Here is a 22,394-nt window from a genome sequence, read left to right as displayed (position 1 = left end):
TTCCAGAGATATGGTCGCAAACACGTAAACAGATGTTGGTGTTCATTAGCCAGTGAAGCAGAGCAAGGCCCGGAAAAGCATCTTGTCATCGAGAACAGCGACTGAGGGTGCTTCACTGATTCGTAATACATTGATCGTTATAGCGGTTGATCTATGAGCTGGCAGCCTTGGCTTGTAGCTCCTCGAGTTGCTTTTTGGCCGCCCACTGCTTCTCTACGTTGATCTTTTTCAAGATCTTGTCGGCGCCCTTCTCGATCAAGACCTTGGCAACCTCTTGTCCCATCTCTTCTGCCTCCTCTGAGCTTCGGACTTTGCGGGCTGCCTCGTACTCAACAGACTCCGTGCCATCTACGCTCACCACCATGGCTCTTAACACTAGTTCTTGATCGTCAACATCTGGCTCTTCCTCTTCTACCGCATTTCCGTGGATATCGTAGTCCTTTGCTGGTTGTGCACCGATAGTGAGGCCCTTGCCACCTCTCCATGATGTCTCAACGCCGATAGGCACGCTGCAGCCCCCCTCCAGAGTGCGTAGTAGCGCTCGCTCAGCCGAGCATGCTCTTGTCGTCCGCTCGCATCGAACACTGCTCAAGATGTCTTTCATAGCTGCATCCTTCTTCCTGATCTCGATTCCTAGAGCACCCTGACCGACCGCATGAAGCATACCTCCGCTCGTACTGCTCAGATACTGTGTGATCCTGTTGTCGAGGCCCATTCGCTTCAAACCGGCAGCCGCTAAGATGATAGCGGAGTACGGGGAGTCTTCGGCATCGAGCTTTGCTAGTCTTGTACCGACGTTGCCTCTCAGGTCGGCGAACTTCAAGTGTGGGTATAGCTTCCTCAGTGTGGCAGCTCGTCGTACCGATGACGTACCGATGGTGGCACCTTGCGGAAGGGTAGCTAACGTCGTCTCCTTGGGCAGGCGTGGGGAGATCAAGAGGGCATCGCGGGGATCTTCACGCTGGAGTATGGCACCAATCTCGAGGTGGTCTGGCAGCTGTGTGGGCATGTCTGTTCTACTAGTCAGCCCAATTCGTTCGAAGTTTCAATGCGCGAGCTCCATAACATACCCTTCAAGCAGTGAACGATGATATCCAGATCGCCGGACTCCAGCATGCTCTCCAGTTCGCCCGTCCAGAGACTCTTCGCATTCTCGCCCTGACTCAGTTGCTGCAAGGGTGTGATCTTGTCCCTGTCTCCCTGCACCACGACGGGGCAGATGTTGAATGTTCGGTCCGGGTACGCATCCTTCAAGCTTCGCTCGACTGCGCGGGCCTGGATCTGGGCGAGTACCGAGTTGCGCGTGCCGATGTTGACAGCCGGGAATTGCGTGCTTGCCGATGTGTTGAGGCCTTCCGGGTTTGGATGAGATGGACCCTGGATGTCGGCTGCTGTTGCGGAGGCCATGGTGAGATGCGTACACGTGGGTAGAGAGGCGTGTTGTCGTGGTGGCTAGGAAAAGATCTGGAGCCCTGGCGGGATGGTGGGGCTCGGCCAACGTCATGTTTGCCGCGGCTCGACACTAGCGTCAGGTACACACCAGATGACGGGAACCTTCGGCGCGAACAACCCTGTGACTTGTCTTAGAAAGATGAAAGGTACGCTGTGATTTGCATACATATGAGAACGACGATGGATAGAAACTCAAGGCAGTGTTGAGTCCAACGTCTTCTACTTCCACTATAGGTTGATGGCACAATTTTTTCTACGATCAATACCAACAGCAGCTTCACACACGATGTCGTTTGGATTGACGTTGATTGTTATTATTATAATACAGTGAACTTCCTATTTGCCAATCATGTACTACCTAGGTAGGTATTAAGACGCGATTACTGGTCTCCGGTGTTGTGGATCGAGTTAGGAAGAGCTTCGTTTGTGTCAGAATCGCGTCATTATTGCATTGTATGTAGAACTCTTACCTCGCTCGACAGACTCGGGAACGATCTCTTGGACCTTCTTGGGGACGATCGAGTCCTCGCCGTCGTTCAGAGCATGGGTCTTGCTGGTAGACTGGCTGTTGGGGTTGCTGCCAGTGGGGTGGACCTGTGACAATGTTAACATGCTTCACTTCGTGGTTGGCAGATATAATCAACTTACACCTTCAGGGAGGCTCTCCTCGAGACCCTTTGGTGCAGACTCCTGAACCTTCTTGGGGACGGCACTCTGACCAGTGGCGTGCGATGCACCCTGACCATGCTCATTGGTGGAAGACATTCTGATGGAAGTTCGTTTGAAGAGATGTGATTGTTGGATGAAGGGTCGGGAAATAGTGCGGAGCTGTGTGGTGAAAGGCATTTTGGGATGGAATTCGAATGGTATTTGAATGATTTCGATGGAGAGCCTGAAGACAGCAGCTTATGTACATGTGGATGGTGATATGACGCGTGTGGTGACACACCCAAGCCGCATCTCACTTGCACTCTATCATGCGCGTCATGAAAGTGCAGTCCATGTTGCTTTTCGTCCGATCACTAGTGGAGTTTCTACAGGATTGTGAGTGACTATCCGTGGCGAAATAACGAAAACGCCCTGCGTAGTTGTCCAGGTACCTCGCTTGGGTAGGTCAGCGGCAAATGATGCGGTCACGACGATACCAAGGACCGGTCCGCGGCGAGCCTCATGGTGCTCACGAAGCTCATGAAGCCACATTGCAACATGGAAACGCGATCGCCGTAGATTTCGACACAGTTAATTGCCTCCGAGGCGCCGACCTCCCAGATCCGAGGAGCTATACGAAAGGACGTTGATGGCGTAGGTGTAACAATCACCCGCGGTCGGTCTCCGAAGGCCCCGATCGCGCTAGTACGGATGCCTCTCCGCGGGCTCGTATTCTCGTATACCCCACAGGCCATCTTACATTGGATCTGAATCTTGCGCACTCCGCCCAATTTACAATCGTCGTCCTTGCCTTTTGTTCTTACCGCCTAGCGTGACCAAGAAGACGTCATCTTTGGCAACTCATTGCACCATTCCAAGGTTGAGTCTACCTGCATTGTGGTCTTCACGGCCGCATAACTCATGTTGCCCAAGTCTTTCATTCGTACATATGTATGATATCCGAGCTTTCAACAATCACAGCTTCGCCTTGACCCAGCTTTGCACCACCTCTTGACTTCCGGTGCCCGAATCGCCCTTATAACCCAAAATTCGCTCCACAACCATCTCTTCGTGGCACGCTTTTGGCGTTACGACGGTAGTGACCAGCCCACCATTGCTGCCAAAGCCCTGCGTGAACTTCTGTGCAAATGCCTCAATGCCATCCTTCAACACCTCGTTATCGCCCGCCCATATTAAAACCTCTTCCACAAAATCGGCAACAGGGCCCCACCACTCCGGAGCTGCGAGAACGGGTTCGCTGTAGAAGTCGCCAGCGAATGGAGAAGAGGAGCCGAGGAAAGCAGTGGCCCAGCGGGAAAGGGTTCGCGCGTCAAACATGTCGCGTTGTGCGTTCGTGACGAACGCTGGCGTGTTGGTCTGTGTCAAAGAGCACCATGGCGAGATGAGAAGCGCGGCATGGATCTTGGATGGAAGTTCCAAAGGCGCAATCTCGGGATGTGGATGTGCGAGGTGCGAAAGCAGACCGAGTATAAGGTTTCCGCCAGCCGAATCGCCGCCCAGAATCAGGTCTGAAGGGTTGCGCCCCTCGACGTGCACGAGATGGTGAAGCAGCTCGACTGCCTGCTTCAACTGGCTGGGATATCGGGCTTCTGGTGCGAGATCGTACGCGAGGAGGAGCGCGGATACGCCGGGACCGAGAGACTTTTGGAAGTCATCGAGCCATAGCATATGGCCTGGTGTGCATGGCATCACATATCCACCGCCTGTTCATGTCAGTGAGATGTCCATCATCCTGGAAAGCGGAGACCGACCATTGAAGTACACAAAGACCTTCTTCGCGCTCCTACTACCCAGCCAATGCGCTTGTGTTCCATTGGGCAGCTTGATGCTATCTGGAACAAACTTGTACTTCTCGGCATGCTGAAGGTACGTAGGCGTGGATGATGCGCCGTTCATGTACCGGTCTTGCGCAAGGTCGAGGTTCCCCAGATTGGTCCGGAACATGGCGAACATGATGTCCTTGAAGTACGTGTTGGAGCCATTCTCGCCTTTGAAGGGTGAGGTAACGGAGCGTTGCAGCGCAGAGCCCACTGCCGAAGATGTTAGTGCTTGCTTTTGACCTGATGATGCAGGCGCGTACTGGCTTTGAGCGTCGCCGAAGCGATGCCCAGCTTGCTTACATTCTGATCTGCCATTGTGTTGTGATGGTGCATGCGATGGCAGCAAGACGCTGCCAGCACCCACAGCAAACTAGCTACCCCATGGCGCGCGTCTGGATCTAGACTCTGGGAGCCGTGCAAGTGCGGAGAGCGTTACCCGACGAGATTCCCGAGGTTCGCGTCCCCCACGCGTGCTGTCCCCGCGATCGATCAGGGCGGCGATCATCCACTAGGCCTGCTCCGGCTTAGCTCGCTGTAGGCAAAACTCATCGCAGCTGCAGTGTCAGGGTCATGACTCGGGGCAGGATTTGTCCATTTCTGTCCTGAGTCGCAACCCACACGCATCCATGATCAGCATGGCGTCGCCGGCGGAGGCAGACACGCCCGAAGGAGCCCCTAGAGACGATGGTTCGGGCGATGGTCAGCCCAACAAAAAGCGCAGGACTGGCCCCAACTCGCGTGGCGTCGCCAACCTCACCCCCGAACAGCTTGCCCGCAAGCGCGCAAATGACCGCGAAGCTCAACGTGCCATCCGTGAGCGCACGAAGAACCAGATCGATCGCCTCAATCAGCGCATCCGGGATTTGGAGAGCCAGCAGCCGTACCATGACCTGCAAGTCGTCCTCCGCGAGAAGGAGGCGGTCCAGGCGGAGAACGGAGACATCAGGAAGAGGCTCGAGAGCGTCCTGAGCATCATTCAGCCTATTGTGCGCGCGACGGGTGGCCTCAATGGTACGATGACTACTCCCAAAGAAGGAACGAATGTTGAAAGCAGGTAGAACTGGCAGCTGCTGCCGAGCGATCGCCCCTTCCTATCCACCCTCACCAACAGCGCGACGCGCCTGTGCAACCTACCGAACCACGACAGTACCACATCGCGTCCCACGAGCTATCCACGGCCTCACCTCAGAACGGCGTACATTCTCCAAGCGTGACCGAGGGAGGAAGAGCATGGCTATACCCCAATGACGCGCCAAACAGCCACTTGCGCCGCTACTCCAATGGCAGTCCCGGACCGCATTTCGACCAGTCGCGAACACCCCATCTGCAGTCAGAGATGCCCTTTGATGAGCGTCTAGGCGTAGACTTCATACTCGACAACGGGCAAAGGAGGGCTGTCGATCCAAATCTTCCCCCTCCACAGCAGCCGCGACCCAGCAACGTCAGTAGTAGCCAACATGCCATGTATGCGCCGAGCATGGTCGCCCACCTCACGTTACCTCGCAATCTTCCGGCGACATGCCCTCTGGATGTCATCCTGCTCGACTTTCTGCAAGATCGTCAGAATCGCGCTGCCGAGGGCGTACCCATGAAGACCCTGGTTGGACCACACTACCCCAACTTCACGTCTCTAGCGTATCCCGAGCGCGCAGTAGATGCACACCCCCTGTCAAAGCTCTTTACAGACATTTTGCGCACGTTTCCAGACATCTGCGGCAGGCCGGAACAGGTTGCGATAGTATTCATCATGTTCCTGATCATGCGTTGGCAGATCGAACCTACGCAGGAGAACTACGATCGGCTGCCACACTGGGCTACGCCACGACCTTCTCAGCTGTTCACTGCTCACGCGTTATGGATCGATCATCTCCCATGGTATGTACTAATATCCGCTTCTTAACTCGATTGAAAACACATAATGACTGATCTATTCTAGGCCTCGCCTTCGCGACAAACTCGTCGCTGGCCACCCGCCAGTATCCTTCGAGAACTTCTTCATACCCTTCACGACTACCATTTCCCTGAACTGGCCTTATGAGCCCCGCGACTGTCTCCTTCCTGCTTCGAAAGTCCATACCTCGGCTCTCTCGACGACCTCCTCCGTCTCGGTCTCATCGCCTTTCTCCACACATGTCAACGCCGGCTCGCCGCAAGATCCTTCCACCCCACAGCCTCCTGCGGCGCATACCTCCGCCGGTATCACATCCATGGGTCCGCTACCCAAGGAAGACGATCAGTGGCTTATCAACCCCGCGTTTGAAACGCACCTCCGCGACCTGAATAATTGGACACTGGGCCCAAGCTTCAGAGGCAACTTTCCCGCGTTTGCTGATTGTGTAAAGATCAAGGAAGGCAGGTGACGAGGATTGTAGATGCAAAACGCGCCGCGGTCAGGCGCTGGCGTGCGGGACAGGAAGGTGTTTATTTGGTATTGCATGTATCTTTACTGTATCATTGGTGGGTAATGTGGTGGCTCTATTGTGTATTATCATCCAGCATTGGGTATCGTATCTTTCCAACTGTACACGCTTGGGCATGCATCAAAGGGAGCAGTCGGCTGGCTTGGGGTGGTGGATGCTTGCGACAGGCGATTTAGCATTATATCGGTATCATAACGACGCCACACGAAATCTATACCAACATTGTCTTAAACCCTAGGCTTTTATCTTCGTTGACCCACCAAATTAGCACTACCTACCGCTTCGGGACGACCAGGACAATGTGGGAGAGCATGTGAAGGTGAGTGCCCTCTCCACTTTTGCTTAGTAGTGTCCAAACGACTGACCCGGCCAAGTGGCTTGCTTCACTTCTCATTCACACCCACCTACAGTCTCCTCCAACATATCCAATATTGACGACACACCGTCTCCCAACAATGACGTCCATGGTTCGCGATCCCTTACAGCAGCTCAATGGCAGTCTGCCTGCCAACGTCGTCGAGACCATTGCTGGCAAGTCCAATTCTTTCCCATGAAGACATGAAGTAACTGACGGCCTAAATGCAGGCAACATCACCTTCCTCATCAAGTACACTGGCGGTCACGAGATCCTCGCGTCCCAGATCTCAATCACTGTCGTCGACGTCCGCGGCCACAATAATAGCGAAGTCGGCCACAAGGCAACCGTATGCATCCACAACGGCCCAGGTGACTTTACAGTTGTAGTCTGGGAGCAAGTCAAATGGGGCCAGAATGTTGTGCAGGCACTCGGAGAGAAGGTGGATAAGGTTGTCAGACAAATCCTGAGGGACGAGGGGAATGATGGATATGGCGACTCCACGGACTAGGGATTGTGGGCTCGATGACTGTAAATCGAGAGAGGTGACAAGCTTGCACATCAGCCACATGGAGATTTACTACAACCTCGCTCTTGCCGCGGTTGGAATTAGTCGACCTGACTGAAGAGGATAATTGCTAGTCAGTGGGCCGGCTTGTAAAGCAGACATTCCTTCAGTATTCGCGTCATAAAAATGATACTAGATCCCAAGTCATAGCTCTTAGATGATTCCGCCGTCCCGCACGACCCTCCATCATTCACCCGGAATTCACTCTCAACACCTAGACATGCAGTGACGCAGGCTTTGTCCTTAGCGCAAATACCCCAGATCCACTCTCCTACATGGGAGTCTCGTACGTCCCAATCTCTCCACTTTATCCTCCCCACTTTGCAATATACCAATCAAGCCGCGACCAATCACCTCATCATGTCAACTGATTCGCTCGAACAGCGACTCTACGATCTCCTACAGTCTTACCGCGAGGAGTGCTACAAGAATGCCCCAAACACCGCGCCGGCAATAGAAGAAGAACGCCTGCTTCTCATACTTTGTGGTACGTAGACATTCTGCCCGGTTCAACTTCACTTCTGGTCAGACCTGACTCCTTCCCACAGAGAACATATCATTCATCATCCGCCACAACCAGTCTTCGTATGGCAAAATCATCGTTCCTATCGATATCTCTGTCGGCTCTCGCAACTGGTCTACCATGATCAAAGGCGGCGGGGGGATAGCTGGAATGGGAATCTTCGTCAATGGGAACGGGTATACACACACCGTCATGCGCTGCTGGGCGAGAAAGGAAGACGGGAAAAGCGTAATCGAGATTCTGACGGAGGAATGTGACAGGGCGTTGGCGAACTTCTTTCCCGAAGTGAAGGTGGAACCTCACTGAGAGCGATGGGCAAGCGCGAAGGCAGTCACTGTGTTATTGGACTAGAGCGAAGAGAGGCAAAGCGAGGGGGGAAAAGGAGGAGGAGGATCTCAAAGCACTATCGGCAATTATATGAGCGGTGAGGGTGAAGACTCGAGCTTTCAGTCTATAGTTTCCAGTGCAGTCGCGGTGCCTTGGCGTTCTCGTCATTGGTAGCTACAATTTTCCACACTTCTGTCTCCTTCCACAAACACCCGTAGACGATAACCAACCTCCCGACGTCAACTCAAACAAGCCTTCTTGCCAATGTCTACGCCCCAGCCCGCAAACGCGCTCGAACAGCGCATCTACGATCTCATGCGCCCATTCCGCAACGAATGTTACAAAGCGCCCGACACCGTCGATCAAGTTGCCGCCGCCAATCGCGCTGTCAAACTCGAGCGCAGGATCCTCGTTCTAGCTCGTACGTTGAAGGCACATCCATCTCACGCTTAACATCTTGATTGACATGTTGCCAGAGAACATCGCATTCCTCGCACACAACGACGTCGCCAGCACCGGACAGACGCTCAACGCCTCCGATATATTCGTGGTGATGAGAGGTTGGACGGGAGACGGAGTGGCAAAAACGGGTGGTGCGATTGCGGTTCTTGCACGCTATCCGGAGGGTACTACGGGCGTTGTCAAAGCTACGTTCGACGCTGGTGTCAGTGTCGTTGACGCACTGTGTACGAAAGTTGACGAGATGCTTGCTGCGAGCTTCTGAAAGATGCAGCAACGGTTGTGAGCAGACGGTAGTGATGTTGGTGGGCAGGGAGCGATTGGCAAAAGCAGGCGAAAGCATGAGCTCCTCAGTGGTTGGGATTTTACGAGATGCCCACTGTGGCTGAAGAGTTCTAGTACCACGATTGTTTTACCCACTGCTTATAATGTCGTGGAATTAAGCTCATGTCCCAGCTCCTGAGGTGTGACGGGATAATCTGGTTGCGGCAAAAGTGGGGCTTGCTAGTCCGAGACCCCCAGACATGGCTCAAGCTAGGTGTCTGACTCGTGGGCTACATCTGAATGGGCTGTCGATGTTTGCGGCTGCTTATTACTTAGCCCAGCGAACGACTGATTAGTGAGCGGAGTAGGTCGCATGATCCAGAATCTTGCGCAACAACCCGAACTGAGCGCTCAATGCGTCCTCGCCCACTCTCGATAGAAGTCTAGGCATTCGGCGTTTGCAACACTCGCGCTCGTCTTGACGTTGAGTCCGCAAAGTATCTGCTTGACAGCACCTTCAACCTTTTTGCCGTTGGTAGTGACAGGTATCTCTGGACACTCATCCACTACAGCTGGAACATGACGTGCGCTAAGCGCTTGCTTGATCGTTGTCTTGATCCTTCCAACGAGATCAGTAGAAATCTGGCGACCCTCTGCCATCTTCAGAAAGAGCACGACAGTCTCATCCGTATCAGTCTCTCTCCTTCGGCCGATGCAAAGCGCGTCCGCGACGTCTTCAGGGAAATGCTCCAGTACCACGTTATAGATCTCAGCTGATCCGAAGCGTACGCCCGCGGGTTTGAGTATGCCGTCGCTGCGTCCAAGCATCCACAGTCCACCCGTTTCGGGATTGAATCGCACGAAATCGCCGTGATGCCAGATCGGCTGATTCTTCTCATTTGTGAATTTGTCAAAGTACGACTTCCGGTACTTTGACTCCCCTTCGGGGCCCCAAAATGCTATTGGCTGACAGATGAAGGGCTTGGTGCAAACTAGGTCTCCTGGTTCGCCTGACATCGAGACATCGGCACCTGTGTAGTCATACGCAGCGATTGCCATACCGAGACCGGCGGCTTGGATTTCGCCTTCATACACGGGCAAGAGTGGGTTGGGTGCGCCAAAGAGCGAGATGATGTCTGTGCCACCGGTGATGCTGCCGAGATTGATGGTCGAAGGGAAGGCGGAATAGACGTAAGAGAACGTGGAAGGAGCGAGCGGTGATCCTGTCGAATATATCGCTTCGAGCTTGTTCATCGCGAGTCCCGCGGCAGATGGGTCGATGGACTTCTGCTCCAGGATAGAAAGGTACTTTGCGGACGTGCCGAAGTGCGTGATGTCAAACTCGTCTATCAGACGATGCATTGCTAGGTCGTCTGGAACGGACGTCGATGCGTCGGAACCGTCTACGTATCGAAACGGAGAGCCGTCATAGAGTACTAGTGTAGCGCCCGATGCGAGCCCGCTGACCAGCCAATGCCACATCATCCAAGTACATGTGGTAAAGTAAAAGAGTCGTGAGCTAGGTTTTATCGAGCAGTGAATGATGTGTTCCTTTTTGTGTTGGAGTAGCGTACCGATGGCCCCATGAACGATACATTTGGGTGCACCTGTCGTGCCACTCGAGTAAAGGATATAAACTGGATGGTCTGGCGGCAATTGCTTGAAGGTGAGTTCTGACGTAACCTTCAGTGATGTGAATGTTGCGTAGTCGTAGGCTTTGCCAGATTGTACAGGAATAGAGGTGACTTCGAATTCTACTGAAGCTACAGTAGGAAAGATGACGACGGCTTCGAGCGATGGGAGATCCCTGACGATTTCAGTAACCTTGGGAAGTACTGGATGACTCCGACCATTATAGAAGGCCGCATTGTCTGCAAAGAGCAGGGTTGGCTCAATCTGGCGTAGTCGATCGAGAACGGCATGGACGCCAGTGTCTGGGCTTACTGCGGTCCATACTGCCCCCAGCGACGACGCGGCCAACATTGCTACCAACGCGTTGGTGTGGTTCGCAACATAGCCAGCTACTCGGTCGCCTTCTTTGAGACCCAAATGTATCATGCCGGCCTGACATAGCTTCACTCTACCCCTGAGTTCCTTCCATGTCACTGTTTCGCGTGTAGTCTCTGTAGCAGCGATGACGGCGGGTGATTCGGGGTTGACTTCGGCGGTCGGGAAGAGGAGATTCTCAGCGAAGTTCAATGTCGCTCCCGCGAAGAATGCCGGACGGGGAAACATGGGCAATTCTTCATTTACGGCCTATCGTCTGTAAGTAGAGGCTACATGTATGGATCTACGATGACTGACTGATGTGAAGGCTCCCTGGTGTCGGACACCCACAAATTCCCACGTCCTTTGCCAGAACTCGTTGATGTTGTCGATGCTCCATTTGTGTAGTTGCGAGTAGTCGGATAGTTGCAGGTTGTGTGTCTGGTTTACTGACTGCAAGAACTGGTACATGGGTGTCGTCTTGGGAGAGGAGTGCTTCCAGAGAAGCTTGGGGCCTGTTGATGTGCCATTGGCACCCTTCGTGCCGTTCATCGCGTCGTGATCGTTCCGATAAGTGTTCTCAGGAACCGTAAATACCGATGTTGTGAAGAAATTGAGGTTTGCGGCTATTGCAGGCTCCCGATAATTCTCAACGGCGGTCTCGGTTTCCCCGCGCCCCCCATGCGATGTTTGGCAGCGGCAAGTTCCGATGCAGTAGCGCATCACGAAAACGTCGCGGTTCCCCACCCCAAACACCACAGCACCTCCATCGACTGTGGAGCCATCATCACGTCCGATCCGCGTATTTCCAGTTTGGCTTCTATCCTTCCATCGACTCACCAGGCTGCCGGTGCGTTGCCTACGTCACTCGAATAAGGCCGTGGGGTGTCTACGTCGCGCATATGCGGAGGCGTCAACTACGCGCCCAGGCACCCAATAATTTCGGACTACGCCTCGACTCTCAGCAGCCCTCGCAGCTGTATTACAGCTACGCGAACTCAACAGTTTCATCCCCGTTATGCCACGACTACGAAAATTTCGGGCGGTGAAGGCACGCGACATGCGGACGCAACACGGAGCTTAGGAAGGGAAGAGCGGCCAAGACATCTCCCTACTATCGCCTCGATTTCGAGTTTCGGCGCTGCGACCGGCACTCTGCCTTGGGGCCAAATTCACCGGTCTGCCAGGGTCGTTCGCGTCTAAGCTAAATGGTGTGTAGAGAATGGCCAGCGCATGCCCCGCCTATCCTGATGGGGGTAGCGCCTGGTCCTTGCACACTCCTCAGTATCGAGCACCTGCCACTCTATCGTCTGGCCTTCTACGTTTGTTCTTAGAAAGTTCGTCTCAGGAGATTGCGAAGCGTACTTGGTATACACCACTAGCGCTCGGGCAGATTGGGGCGTCGATTACAACCCTCATGGCAAGATTTGGGTGCAGGAACGATTTCACTCCTGTCGCGAATGGGCGTCAGGATCAGATGCTCACTCAGAAGTTTCACGCGGTGGCGCCGATGTCTGCCTGCTTTCCTAGCGTCGAATTCCACCACACCTACACGTGGAACTTTGTGGACGATCCTGCCCGTTTCGCTCCTCCAGCCTGCTTGGAACATCTGAGAACCTTGAAACCTTGAGGATTGCCATGGCCGCCTACGCTGAAGCTTTGAGAACATCCTCCATTGAGTAACACCGGCCTCGAATGAGCTTAACATGTGTATGGTTGTACATTCTTTGTCAAGAAACCAACTGTAATCGTGTAGTTTCAATACGCGACACTAGAGGGGCCATCGTATTCCAGGTATGCAGGCGAGCTTGCTCCACCCGGCCCACACCCAAACCGACCCTCGAGTTCGCTCTGTCTGCTCCAGGTACAAGGATGTGTGGAAGATTGGTACCTGCATTAGCCTTTCTCGCACCTTTCACTTGACCGCTACCCGGGGTAATGACGCGCGAACACTCGTATGGTCTCAGGCCACTAAACCAGATCACCATGCGTTTTACGATTCCGCCATCGGGTCTATGGTCGGGCCTACAGTCAGCCTCCCAGGGGTATCGCTAAGATTGACGGCAGCTTTGTTCAACGCAAACGCAAGTCTGAGGCCGAGCCAGGCCGAGATGTTGCCAAAGAAACCGGATGCTGTCTCGACGCAGCTCTGGGCATATTGCTGAGCGTGCAGGCGTGGTCTGGTGTCGCAGATCTTTGTACTCTTTTGCACGTCTTACATGCGTGCCAAGCGCATGCAGGTTGCACCCACCACAATTTCATGTTCCCCACGCTCTCAGGTCATAGTACGGGATGGATGTGTTTTGGCACGCGCCATCCTAGCATTCCGGCATCATGAAGGCGATCAGGGCCTTGCAGGTTGACGCTGACAAGATACGCGATGCGCGTGCCCGCTTTCGTACGTATAGTACCTGCATCAGCCGATGCTTGTCCTCAGTGTGTATGTTAGCCCTACAACCCTTGTCCCTGTCCCTGTATTCTCCTTTCACTGGATCTGCGCAACATGAAACCAGATATGCTCGGGTAATTCGGAGACTTCTGCTTTATCGACCAGTATGAGAGGTTTGATTTGATGAATTTTGTACTGACAACTTCACACAGGCAGAAAACATCCGCAGTGATCTTCATGACAGGGGTAGGGGCTTGAGACTCTTGTTGACAGCATGCGGACGCCATGCCAAAGAAGTGCAAAACAGAACGATACGAGCTCCTTGGTGGACATCGCTGTGGAGAATAAGAACGCCACTCAATTGCTGTCACATCCTTGTACCTTGCTCCGGTCCTTCGCTGCTCTTGCCCAAACCGCGACGACTAGTGAAGTCCCATGCTTCATGTTGCCGCAACTGGCCATGACCAGGTGTCAGCAGAAGGAGAAGCTAGATATCAGCGTTTTGAGAGGTCGGTGCGCCGCTTGGAAGGAGGGTGTACATATAAACAGGCCCATTGCCACTGTGATATCGGCACCAGCACCAACAATTCGAGAACTCTCTCGTCCGCCACTGCCAAATCGTCCCTGGAAGCATAGTCTGTAGACATTTCTGGTACGTTCAAGATTGTTCTCACCCTTGAGGTCCACCTGCGGAGACACTCGCTCAAAGCATCACATCCAGTACATCACCCCAACACGCTCACTGCAACACTCGTCTTTTGTAAAGATGGACAGCAACGATCGGAACGATGCCTTTTCTCTCAAGTTCTACAACCAAGGCCTGTCCTGTCCGGCCACGAACGTAATACGGAGGTTGCCCTCAGATGCGCCATGCACGTATCATGCGGCTGTGCTTGGTCCTCGTCCTCAGCAACCTGGCTCGAATTCAGCGACATTTTCTCGGCAGATGCTCCAATACGTCCCGCCGTCATGCTTGACGCAAGACTGGTCTACTGGTACTTCAGCGAGTTGTGGTTGCACGTGTGCATCTGCTAGGGGGATCAGAGGGGACAACATGGCTCGCGAGATCGAGACCATCGTTCGAGCTTCAAAGATCGCCCCTACTACAAACACATCCGGGGAACGATAAGCAAAGCGCAGGCGGATTGACAACTGGGAAAGCGTCCTGTCATCAGCTTGGTGAACCTTGCATCCGTGACTTCTGAGCAAGCCTTCTCCCCGAATCCGCTGCACATGCGTTGTTTCTTACCGGGACAACATTTCTTCAACCGGTGCAGCAGCTGCTACCGAATTTTGTACTTTACAATGTATTACTACACTTCTCCCGCCCGACTACATCCTACTTGGGAGAGATTTCACCAATCGTCACCTCCCATGCTAAGCGATTGCCTCGACTTCGCTAGCATACATGGGTTCCTTGCTGTACATCAATGATGCCGCCACCACAACCAGCACAGACGAGCTTACTACCCACAGACTGCGCCATTGCCGCCAGGCTGGTCGAACGACAGGCGTAGTCTCCACTCTGCTAACTGTAGCCTAACAGCTCTTGTACGGACGGAGCGGAAGTAGCCCGAGCCCAATGGCAAGCGCGTCCAGGTACGGCACTTACCAAATCTCCGTGGACTGTGTGTGCTTTCAGCCATGGACGCCTTGACGATCCAATTTGGATACCCCCACGTCGCCAGTTTGATGAACATAGATCTTCGGTTCGAGATGCAGACTAACACGCATACACCATGAGGTTTGCACTAACTACGAGCAGCTCGTTATGTTGAAGGTCGGGACAAGAACACCATAGTTCATGGCGAGTATCGCAACCGCAACGCGATACTGGTCATAGGGGAAGATATTGTATCTCCGCATTACAATGTCAAATCTTCAATCTCACCTTCAGCTCCGTCTTACATCGTACAGCACGTGGCAGACAGATTCCACGAAATGTCCGGTTATGGTCAGCCCGGTGATCTAGCGTCGACTGCACAGGCCTAGCCAACACGCAGAAGGCTGTTCAACGACGCTTAGATCCTTGGCTTGACATAGCGGTGTGTAAAGAAAACGCGCGCCAGTTGAGAAACCTCGCTCCGTTGCTGCATTCGGCCAGCAAATCATACAGCAATGGCCATATCCCTGTCTGCCAGTTGAGATTTCAATAAGATTCGAAACACACCAAGCCTCTTCGGATTCGAGGTACTATTCCTCCTACGCTGCTGCCAGCGTAAAAAACACCGTAAACTTAGCTCAGACACTCTCCGCGGAGCCTTACCAGCAGAGCTGAAGCACCACGGTCTTGAAGAAACGCGGCAGAATAGAACTGCATACGAGACGCCTCGATCTTCCGGGGATTCATGCGCAGCTGCGCAGTAATGTGCGGCTTGAGTCATCTGTCGCACAGTAATGCAGAATCAGTGGCGAGTTTGCTGCGCTGCGGATATGCCACAGCCACACAATGCATTGTCACCCATGATCGAATATGCACATTCATTCTAGGGAAACTGAACTGCAAACGGGGGGTTGGACGGACGCGAGAGAGATTTGGGCTTCGCGCTTCCGGCTTCTTCACATCCAACCAGATAAATTGCCTGCCACACTTCATGCAGGCAGATGCAGGGGAAGCGCTTACAGTTGCGACTGTTAGACTTTCGATTACCGACCATGGCAACCATTTCATAGCAGCAGCACGGATCATGCACATAAGAGCCTTTGGATCTTCAGCTGTGTAGAGGAAAGCGCTTTTCGCCGATGATCTTGTCGTCGATCTCACCCCAGCACTGCGCCTGGGGTCGTCGCGTGGGCCTGAAGAAGTAACGCCTTGCCGCTTCCACAACCGACAGCCTTCTAGAAGCTTCCAACAGCTTTCGGTGGAAGGACATTCGGCCAGCCTCAACCTTGCAGTCACCTGCTTGAGAGTTTTGGTCTACCAAACCGTTGGCGTGCGGACTGGTGATGCGCAATACTCTCAACTTCATCCTGAGTGTGCGCAACTTCAATCTTGCGTTTTACTGAGCTAGAAATCCCGAAGGAGATAATTGCAACAGCCTTTATGATAGCTTGTGCGACGAGCGACGAGCGTTCGGCCGCCAAAGGACTTGCCGTCCCCTGTTTCCCCGCTGCGCTTGTGTATGAATTTTGCTGTGAATAAATCTTCCTACACTCATACCATTTTGACGCTTTGCAGCGGGTCGAGAGATTTGGGAAGCTGATCGGTAGGCTATGCGACCGAGAATTAGGCTGATGTGGACACACTGCCTCGCGCGGAATCGGCAGGGCTGTGCGTGTAACGGCACCAGGGCAGTGATGCATCTGGGTAACATTACGGGATGACGAAAGTGTGGGATGACGCTGTTGCGCACTTTAAGATTGCCGGGGAAGCGGCTTCGCGTCCCTTTCCTTCCTGTTTGGACTGTCAAGGCTGAACAGGGCTTACAGACTTGATGGTACCCTTGCATTGTCTTCGCATCGGCTTCTCTCCCTGATGGTGCTTACTACTGAATGGTGTAGATATCTCGGGGAAGCGGCTTCTTCGAGCTGTTGTTCTCGTCACCCTCTTATCAGGTCCCTTATCTATACCACCTAGGGTCAGATCCTAAGGCACAAGCGTGCCTGGGACAAACCCTCAACCCCCTCACGCAACGTAACACCGAACCCTCGTTTCTAGAGGAAGTGGCATGAACCCACCTCCGAAAGACAGTCAAAAGAGTTCTACTGATCGAAAAAAAAACCGCCACTCATCATCCAAAGTCCAGGAGGTCGGATGGCCAGCAAGTAATAAGCAGCGACTTCGGGTCGGGAAAGCTGTGCAACTCTGGTCCGGTGCCACTTCTTGTGTCGAAGCGGGTTACCCGGGCCGTATTTCGTGAACACCCGACAAGGCCGATGTGAGCAGACCGGCGACCTCGACCGCCTCTTCTGCTTGTGATCCTCGGTACGCCGATCCCTGCTCTATGCACCACCAGGCTGTATACAAATGGTCTCACTGCCTAGTCGGCACTACATCCGCGGCCAGATCGTACCGTCCAGTGGGAGAACGTGCCCTGAGCCCGTTTTTAGCCCCACGGATCTCGCGTCTGGTTTGACCGCGGAAGCTGGCTGTAACTGCCATGATCAGGGGGTCTTCCAATCCGAACAGCTAGTGGGATCTCAGTATCCACAGCCACGCTCCCACCCCGGGTTAGGGGTCCTTCTACTCTTGCCCCATGGGTACAAGAGCATGCAGTGGCTATCTTCCCGCTTCCGCGCAAACGAGGCAAGTAAGAAAACCTTCTAGATACGGCTAAGCGGCATTGCGAATGAGAGATGAAGTGAGTGATTCGAGTCATCCTGGCTATGTGCTGTCTGTCAAAGTTCTGCTTGAGGCGCTGCGCAACTAGCACTTGTCTCACACGCGTAGACTGGCTCACTACACCCTAGCAAATGGCATGGCAGCCAAAGTATAAGTAGCACCTTGCGGGCGGCTGTTGGAATGTAGTTGACAAACCTTCTACAACTATACTACTGCTTGACTGAACAAGATGGCTTCCTCGGCACCAGTGGCCGTGACCTCGGCCGTGGCTACCCTTGGCTCTTCTCAGCAGAATGCCCAAGAACCTCTCTCATCATCACTTCATCAGCACGGCACTGCCCAAGCAAACGGTAACAGATCTACTGGTACTGCTGTCAGGACTCATAGTAGTGACCTGACCTTTGTTGGGATGTGGGCCAACACAGAAGAACACCAGACCAACACTGAAACGAACGGAGGTAACAGTGACCTACCACCGGTTCGACTCAGAAGGTACTGACCTCTCATAGTCGAGCCTCCTGTATACCACACGGGTTGTACGCGCCACCGCAAACTGAGCGAAGCATGCTCTCTCCCCGTCGATTCCCCCCAGGTTGTCAGGCTTCTCACAAACTCGTACGCGGTCGAATTGACCGAAAATATACGGGACGGAGGTGCCCGTGAATCGTCCGCCGCGGCGTGCACATGCGTCGTAGCATTCGAGGTTTACGAGGATGAAGCGGAGCAACGGAGGGCAAGGACGAACGGAGTGGCGGCGTCTGAGAAGCGGCTGAATGGGGTGAGGTAGTGTGAAGCTTCCTTCAGCACCCTTCATGTATACGAACCATGTGTATGAGCGACATGACACCGGACGTTTGGTTGAGGGTAGAGCGACGTGGTATTAGGGACTAAAAGCTGTGCTTTGCGTTACTTGTTGGCTTGCGGTATATCGGTAGAGAAGAATGCGTCTAGATTTTTGTGTGTCACAATGCCTACGCGTGGCTGTCTAGCGCCGTTGTTTTGTTGGTCGCAATGGTATTGTGGCCCCCATACGCGAGGCTGTGCCGCGTTGGGCTGTTTTGCTACGCGCTCCAGCCTTGTCCCGATCACATTGCATTGGAGCCTTCTTCTCATGGAACCACTACATTGCTGTGATGCCTACCAAATTACGAAGCGTCAACACCGGTACCTTTTGCGGATCGATATCAAGATCGTTGTCGACACTGAACGAAGACTCGCATCTACACCACCGCGCCCATTCCAACTACCCGTACAATCATCCTCACGGAAAAGCCGTCGTCCCGCCATGACGACTGCGCTTCACGTTGAGGGCTCGCGATCCAGTCCATAAAGATCGAGGTACCTATCACAAGACATGAAGCGCCTCACAAGTACCTATGTAGCTCGACTTCGTAGCAGCTACCTGTCCCTAGTACACCCGCCACTCCCATCTACAATCTCACAGCTTTCATGCGCCATGTACTAACGCTCATGTATACATAGACCACTTTTGCCCCAGCACCCGAAATCATGCTGATGTCTCACATCTCAGCTCCTTAGTCCACAAGTTTCACGCGCTACCATCACACACGTCGAACGATACCCATCGGCACGACTACAAGCCATGCTCAGCCATAAAGCTACTAATGGCTTCTTCCAACTCCCCAATAATACACTCGCCTGTATCCGCTGATGCACTAAGAATACGTTCGCTTCTTCCGCACGCATGTATATAGACGGCCAGCACAGTTTCCAGCGCAACCGGAATCGATACCACAAAATCTACTTCATGACCGATGGGTGTGAGAGTCCAGCGAACGATAAATGCGAGGTTGTCTGTTGGGTAAATGTCAGAGCGACGACCGTAGTTGGGGCTTCGATGCTTACTAGCGACTATCTCGATCTGTCGGTTCATATCCGCATCGTCTTTTGTAGGAGGTCGGTGTGGCCAAAGGAGATTAAAGATGCGTTGCTCGAGGGGCCCCATCGCTGTCTTTGGCATATCTTGTTGGAAATGGATATTTCGACGGGTGTCAGACGTGGATTACGATATGGGCATGGTAGCACTGGCTACACTGGCTACACGGGCTTTTTGTCGGTACGTTATTTGCGTAGCTACCCGGAACATGTGTTTGTCGCATCAGATTGAGGAAGAATGCCCTGGTAGTCGCAAGAAGCTGTTGCGTTATATGTCCATTCCACGGAAATGCTTAGAGGTACTTCTTTCATAAGGTCTGCCAAATACCTACACTATCATGTCACTAGTCATGTCGCATTCGTCTCCATCAAAAGAGAGTTAGGTTTTACGAGGGTTTCAAGCGCGTTGGTAACTATGCGGCTGAATTGAAAATGCATACATCCTCGTATAAATCCACCTTCCGCACGAAGATGTATTCTCAAAGGCCTCGAGGCTGACTTCCCGCAGTCGGCCATGATGCCAGATTGTGAATTGTGAGTCGCACTTCGCCGTGTGGGTCGAAAGTGGCGAGTAAGAGCATCCTAATCTCCTCGATAGATCGAAGAGAAACTTTACTGATTAGTTAGCAGACCATGGCGACAAACATAGAGCGCCTTCTCGAATGTGCTTGTGGCATGTTTTGACTTCTTTACCCGCCGGCGTGGACGGACAATTGCGGAAGACGCTAGACAGCTTATCGATAAGCCGCCGCACGGGCCGACTTTCACTCGATCTTTTCTTGGGTCTGGCCGTCTGGCCACTCGTGATGCTACTCGTGCAGCCCGTGTATTGACCTTATCTCTGCGAACTCTCTGCGATCGATCGCAATTGATGCGACTTCTGGAACGGCTGTATTTCCCATTAAGGAAGCCTCAATTGATCCAGGTGCCGATACGCCCCCTCGCCCGGCCATACCTCTACCGTCCTGCCGCGGCTATGGATCTGTCTACGGATGCCACTGAGCGTGTTCGTATGTCACCCTTTCGAATTAAACGGGTCTGGCTGACGATCATGGCAGAAGGGCTCGGTGCATCATGACACCCATGCTACCCCGCCACAATTTATTCAGAAAGAGCATTGGCGATATCAAAGCATGCGCAAGGCCGACCTTGATACCGATCCAAACATATTCGATCTTAGTAAACGCGATGAGTTCAGTGAAGAACGCAAAGATATCTGGCGCCCCGCAGGCATCATCCCAGCGGCTCAGATTGACGCTGCTTGCCAGGCGTATGCAAGGGGCAAACCACTCTCTGTACCTGCACAAGACGCACAGATCTTCGAGCATCGTGACTTCCCCGGCCTTCAAGTCATCTCTGGGCTCCTCCCACCTGAGACGCAAGTTCTTTTCACGTCATGTCTGATGCACAGAGACCTAGCAGATCCAGGCCATAAGATCAACCTCCAGGCGGACTATGACATACCATACCCCCCGAAACCAACGTCAGATGGACTGCGGTTTGATAGTTCCTTCTTCCTTCGCCAACGGTCAGATCCGGATGACTGCCTGACCCCAAAGCTTCCGGACAAGTTGAAATCTCTGAACAACGAGCAATTCTTGTACACCAAGCTTCGTTGGCTGACCCTCGGCGAGCAATACGATTGGCCAACGCGTAGTTACGCAAAGCATGCGACGCCATTTCCAGAAGATCTATCAACGCTTGTGACGGGTCTTTTCCCACATATCCGGCCTGAATCTGGCGTGGTTTTGATGTACTCAGCCAAGGATTTCATGCCTGTGCATCGCGACGTCAGCGAGCAGTGTCAACGTGCGCTAGCGAGCTTCAGCGTCGGATGCGATGGAATCTTCATCATGGCTCGAGGGGAAGATGACGGGGAAGGTGAGAATGCTCCACGAAGCGTTGCGATTCGAGTCCACAGTGGCGACGTTGTGCATCTCACTGGCAACGCTCGTTGGGCTTGGCATGCGATGGCGCGTTCAATACCAAGCACATGCCCAGATTACCTTGCAAACTGGCCAGCTGGCACACCTGGTTCTACGGCAGCTGAAGAGAAGACTTACAAGAAGTGGAAGGGCTATATGGGAACCAAGCGCATTAACGTGAGTTGTCGGCAGGTCTGGGATTAATTCAACGGCAGCCAGAGGGCCGGCCCGTCTGTGGGATTCCATCGCACTGGACACGAGTGCCTTCGTGACAATCGGATCCGTACGCTCGGTGTCGTAGTTTTGCTGACGGCGGCTGCGTAGCGCACTCCACGGTGGAGCAGCTCTCGGAGCGTTAATGAACCCAGTTTCAGCAACTTTATGCAACGTCAAACGCACCACAACTCAATTTTCCGAAAGCTTGCACATTCTGTCACAAATCTGCTCATGCATGTGCATGCTCTTCTCCACCTAAGCCCTGTCTTCACACAGCAACCCCAACTTCCTTTTCCCGTGAGGTGCAGCGCTCAGCACGGGACTTGAGTTCTCCAATGCACCTCCAATGCACTCCAACGCTCTCCAATTTCTTTTTCCTTGGCCTAGGCCACCAGCTCTCTTCACGGGTTGAGGGCCGCCCCTAGCGAGTCAGCTAGCCCAGTACGGGAACCTGACGCTAGCATCTGGCCAGCCGCTATCACGGAGTTTTGGTTCGTCGGTAAGCACACTGCGCATTAGCTTTCGAAGCCACTTGGATGCTAACGAAGATTAATGCCAAAAGAAGCCAGATGAATGCATGGGGCCTTGAACACCATGCGTCAGGACCCTGGCGGTTTCTGACGTGGTACTATCTATCGGTGGACGCTGCATCCAGCCCTTGGTCGCCTCGTACTGAGGGTGTGAGTTTGTGCTGTGGGTTAGCGCTTTGCGCCCACTCTTGATTCTTATGGTTCTCATCGAGGCGCAGTCATGGATGGCTTAAAGTTTAAACCCTTCGCACGCCTCCTCGGCCCGTCTGTTTGTTAGTGTAACGTTCACCTCCGCACTTGAAGTTATCCATCC

General features: G+C 53.4%; 8 protein-coding genes across 8 annotated transcripts; 4 read left to right on the top strand and 4 right to left on the bottom strand.

Moving 5' to 3' along the window:
• Positions 1-151: 151 nt before the first annotated feature.
• On the bottom strand, positions 152-1,407 carry J4E92_001987 (uncharacterized protein; the record flags this gene model as incomplete). Its single annotated transcript, XM_051493393.1, has 2 exons — positions 152-1,011; positions 1,071-1,407. The coding sequence occupies 2 exons, from the start codon at positions 1,405-1,407 to the stop codon at positions 152-154; spliced, it is 1,197 nt and encodes a 398-aa protein (XP_051356624.1).
• A 425-nt stretch (positions 1,408-1,832) lies between these two features.
• Positions 1,833-2,217, bottom strand: J4E92_001986 (uncharacterized protein; the record flags this gene model as incomplete). The annotated part of the gene is made up of 3 exons (XM_051493392.1): positions 1,833-1,870; positions 1,923-2,046; positions 2,101-2,217. 3 exons carry the CDS (start codon positions 2,215-2,217, stop codon positions 1,833-1,835), a joined length of 279 nt encoding a protein of 92 aa, XP_051356623.1.
• An 858-nt stretch (positions 2,218-3,075) lies between these two features.
• Positions 3,076-4,256, bottom strand: J4E92_001985 (uncharacterized protein; the record flags this gene model as incomplete). Its single annotated transcript, XM_051493391.1, has 3 exons — positions 3,076-3,824; positions 3,873-4,151; positions 4,202-4,256. 3 exons carry the CDS (start codon positions 4,254-4,256, stop codon positions 3,076-3,078), a joined length of 1,083 nt encoding a protein of 360 aa, XP_051356622.1.
• Positions 4,257-4,567: 311 nt separating this feature from the next.
• J4E92_001984 (uncharacterized protein) lies at positions 4,568-6,301 on the top strand (the record flags this gene model as incomplete). The annotated part of the gene is made up of 3 exons (XM_051493390.1): positions 4,568-4,952; positions 5,000-5,816; positions 5,878-6,301. The coding sequence occupies 3 exons, from the start codon at positions 4,568-4,570 to the stop codon at positions 6,299-6,301; spliced, it is 1,626 nt and encodes a 541-aa protein (XP_051356621.1).
• Positions 6,302-6,816: 515 nt separating this feature from the next.
• Positions 6,817-7,227, top strand: J4E92_001983 (uncharacterized protein; the record flags this gene model as incomplete). The annotated part of the gene is made up of 2 exons (XM_051493389.1): positions 6,817-6,821; positions 6,918-7,227. 2 exons carry the CDS (start codon positions 6,817-6,819, stop codon positions 7,225-7,227), a joined length of 315 nt encoding a protein of 104 aa, XP_051356620.1.
• A 1,171-nt stretch (positions 7,228-8,398) lies between these two features.
• On the top strand, positions 8,399-8,858 carry J4E92_001982 (uncharacterized protein; the record flags this gene model as incomplete). The annotated part of the gene is made up of 2 exons (XM_051493388.1): positions 8,399-8,555; positions 8,611-8,858. 2 exons carry the CDS (start codon positions 8,399-8,401, stop codon positions 8,856-8,858), a joined length of 405 nt encoding a protein of 134 aa, XP_051356619.1.
• A 410-nt stretch (positions 8,859-9,268) lies between these two features.
• Positions 9,269-11,395, bottom strand: J4E92_001981 (uncharacterized protein; the record flags this gene model as incomplete). The annotated part of the gene is made up of 2 exons (XM_051493387.1): positions 9,269-11,113; positions 11,162-11,395. The coding sequence occupies 2 exons, from the start codon at positions 11,393-11,395 to the stop codon at positions 9,269-9,271; spliced, it is 2,079 nt and encodes a 692-aa protein (XP_051356618.1).
• An 8,991-nt stretch (positions 11,396-20,386) lies between these two features.
• On the top strand, positions 20,387-21,539 carry J4E92_001980 (uncharacterized protein; the record flags this gene model as incomplete). Its single annotated transcript, XM_051493386.1, has 2 exons — positions 20,387-20,416; positions 20,469-21,539. The coding sequence occupies 2 exons, from the start codon at positions 20,387-20,389 to the stop codon at positions 21,537-21,539; spliced, it is 1,101 nt and encodes a 366-aa protein (XP_051356617.1).
• Between the last annotated feature and the right edge of the window lie 855 nt (positions 21,540-22,394).

This window comes from Alternaria infectoria (assembly GCF_024043175.1).
Source record: "Alternaria infectoria strain BMP 0036 chromosome Unknown scaffold_2, whole genome shotgun sequence".
NCBI lineage: Eukaryota > Fungi > Ascomycota > Dothideomycetes > Pleosporales > Pleosporaceae > Alternaria > Alternaria infectoria.
The sequence above is the reverse complement of the archived record's forward strand: the minus strand, read 5'-3'. Positions and strand labels throughout refer to the sequence as shown.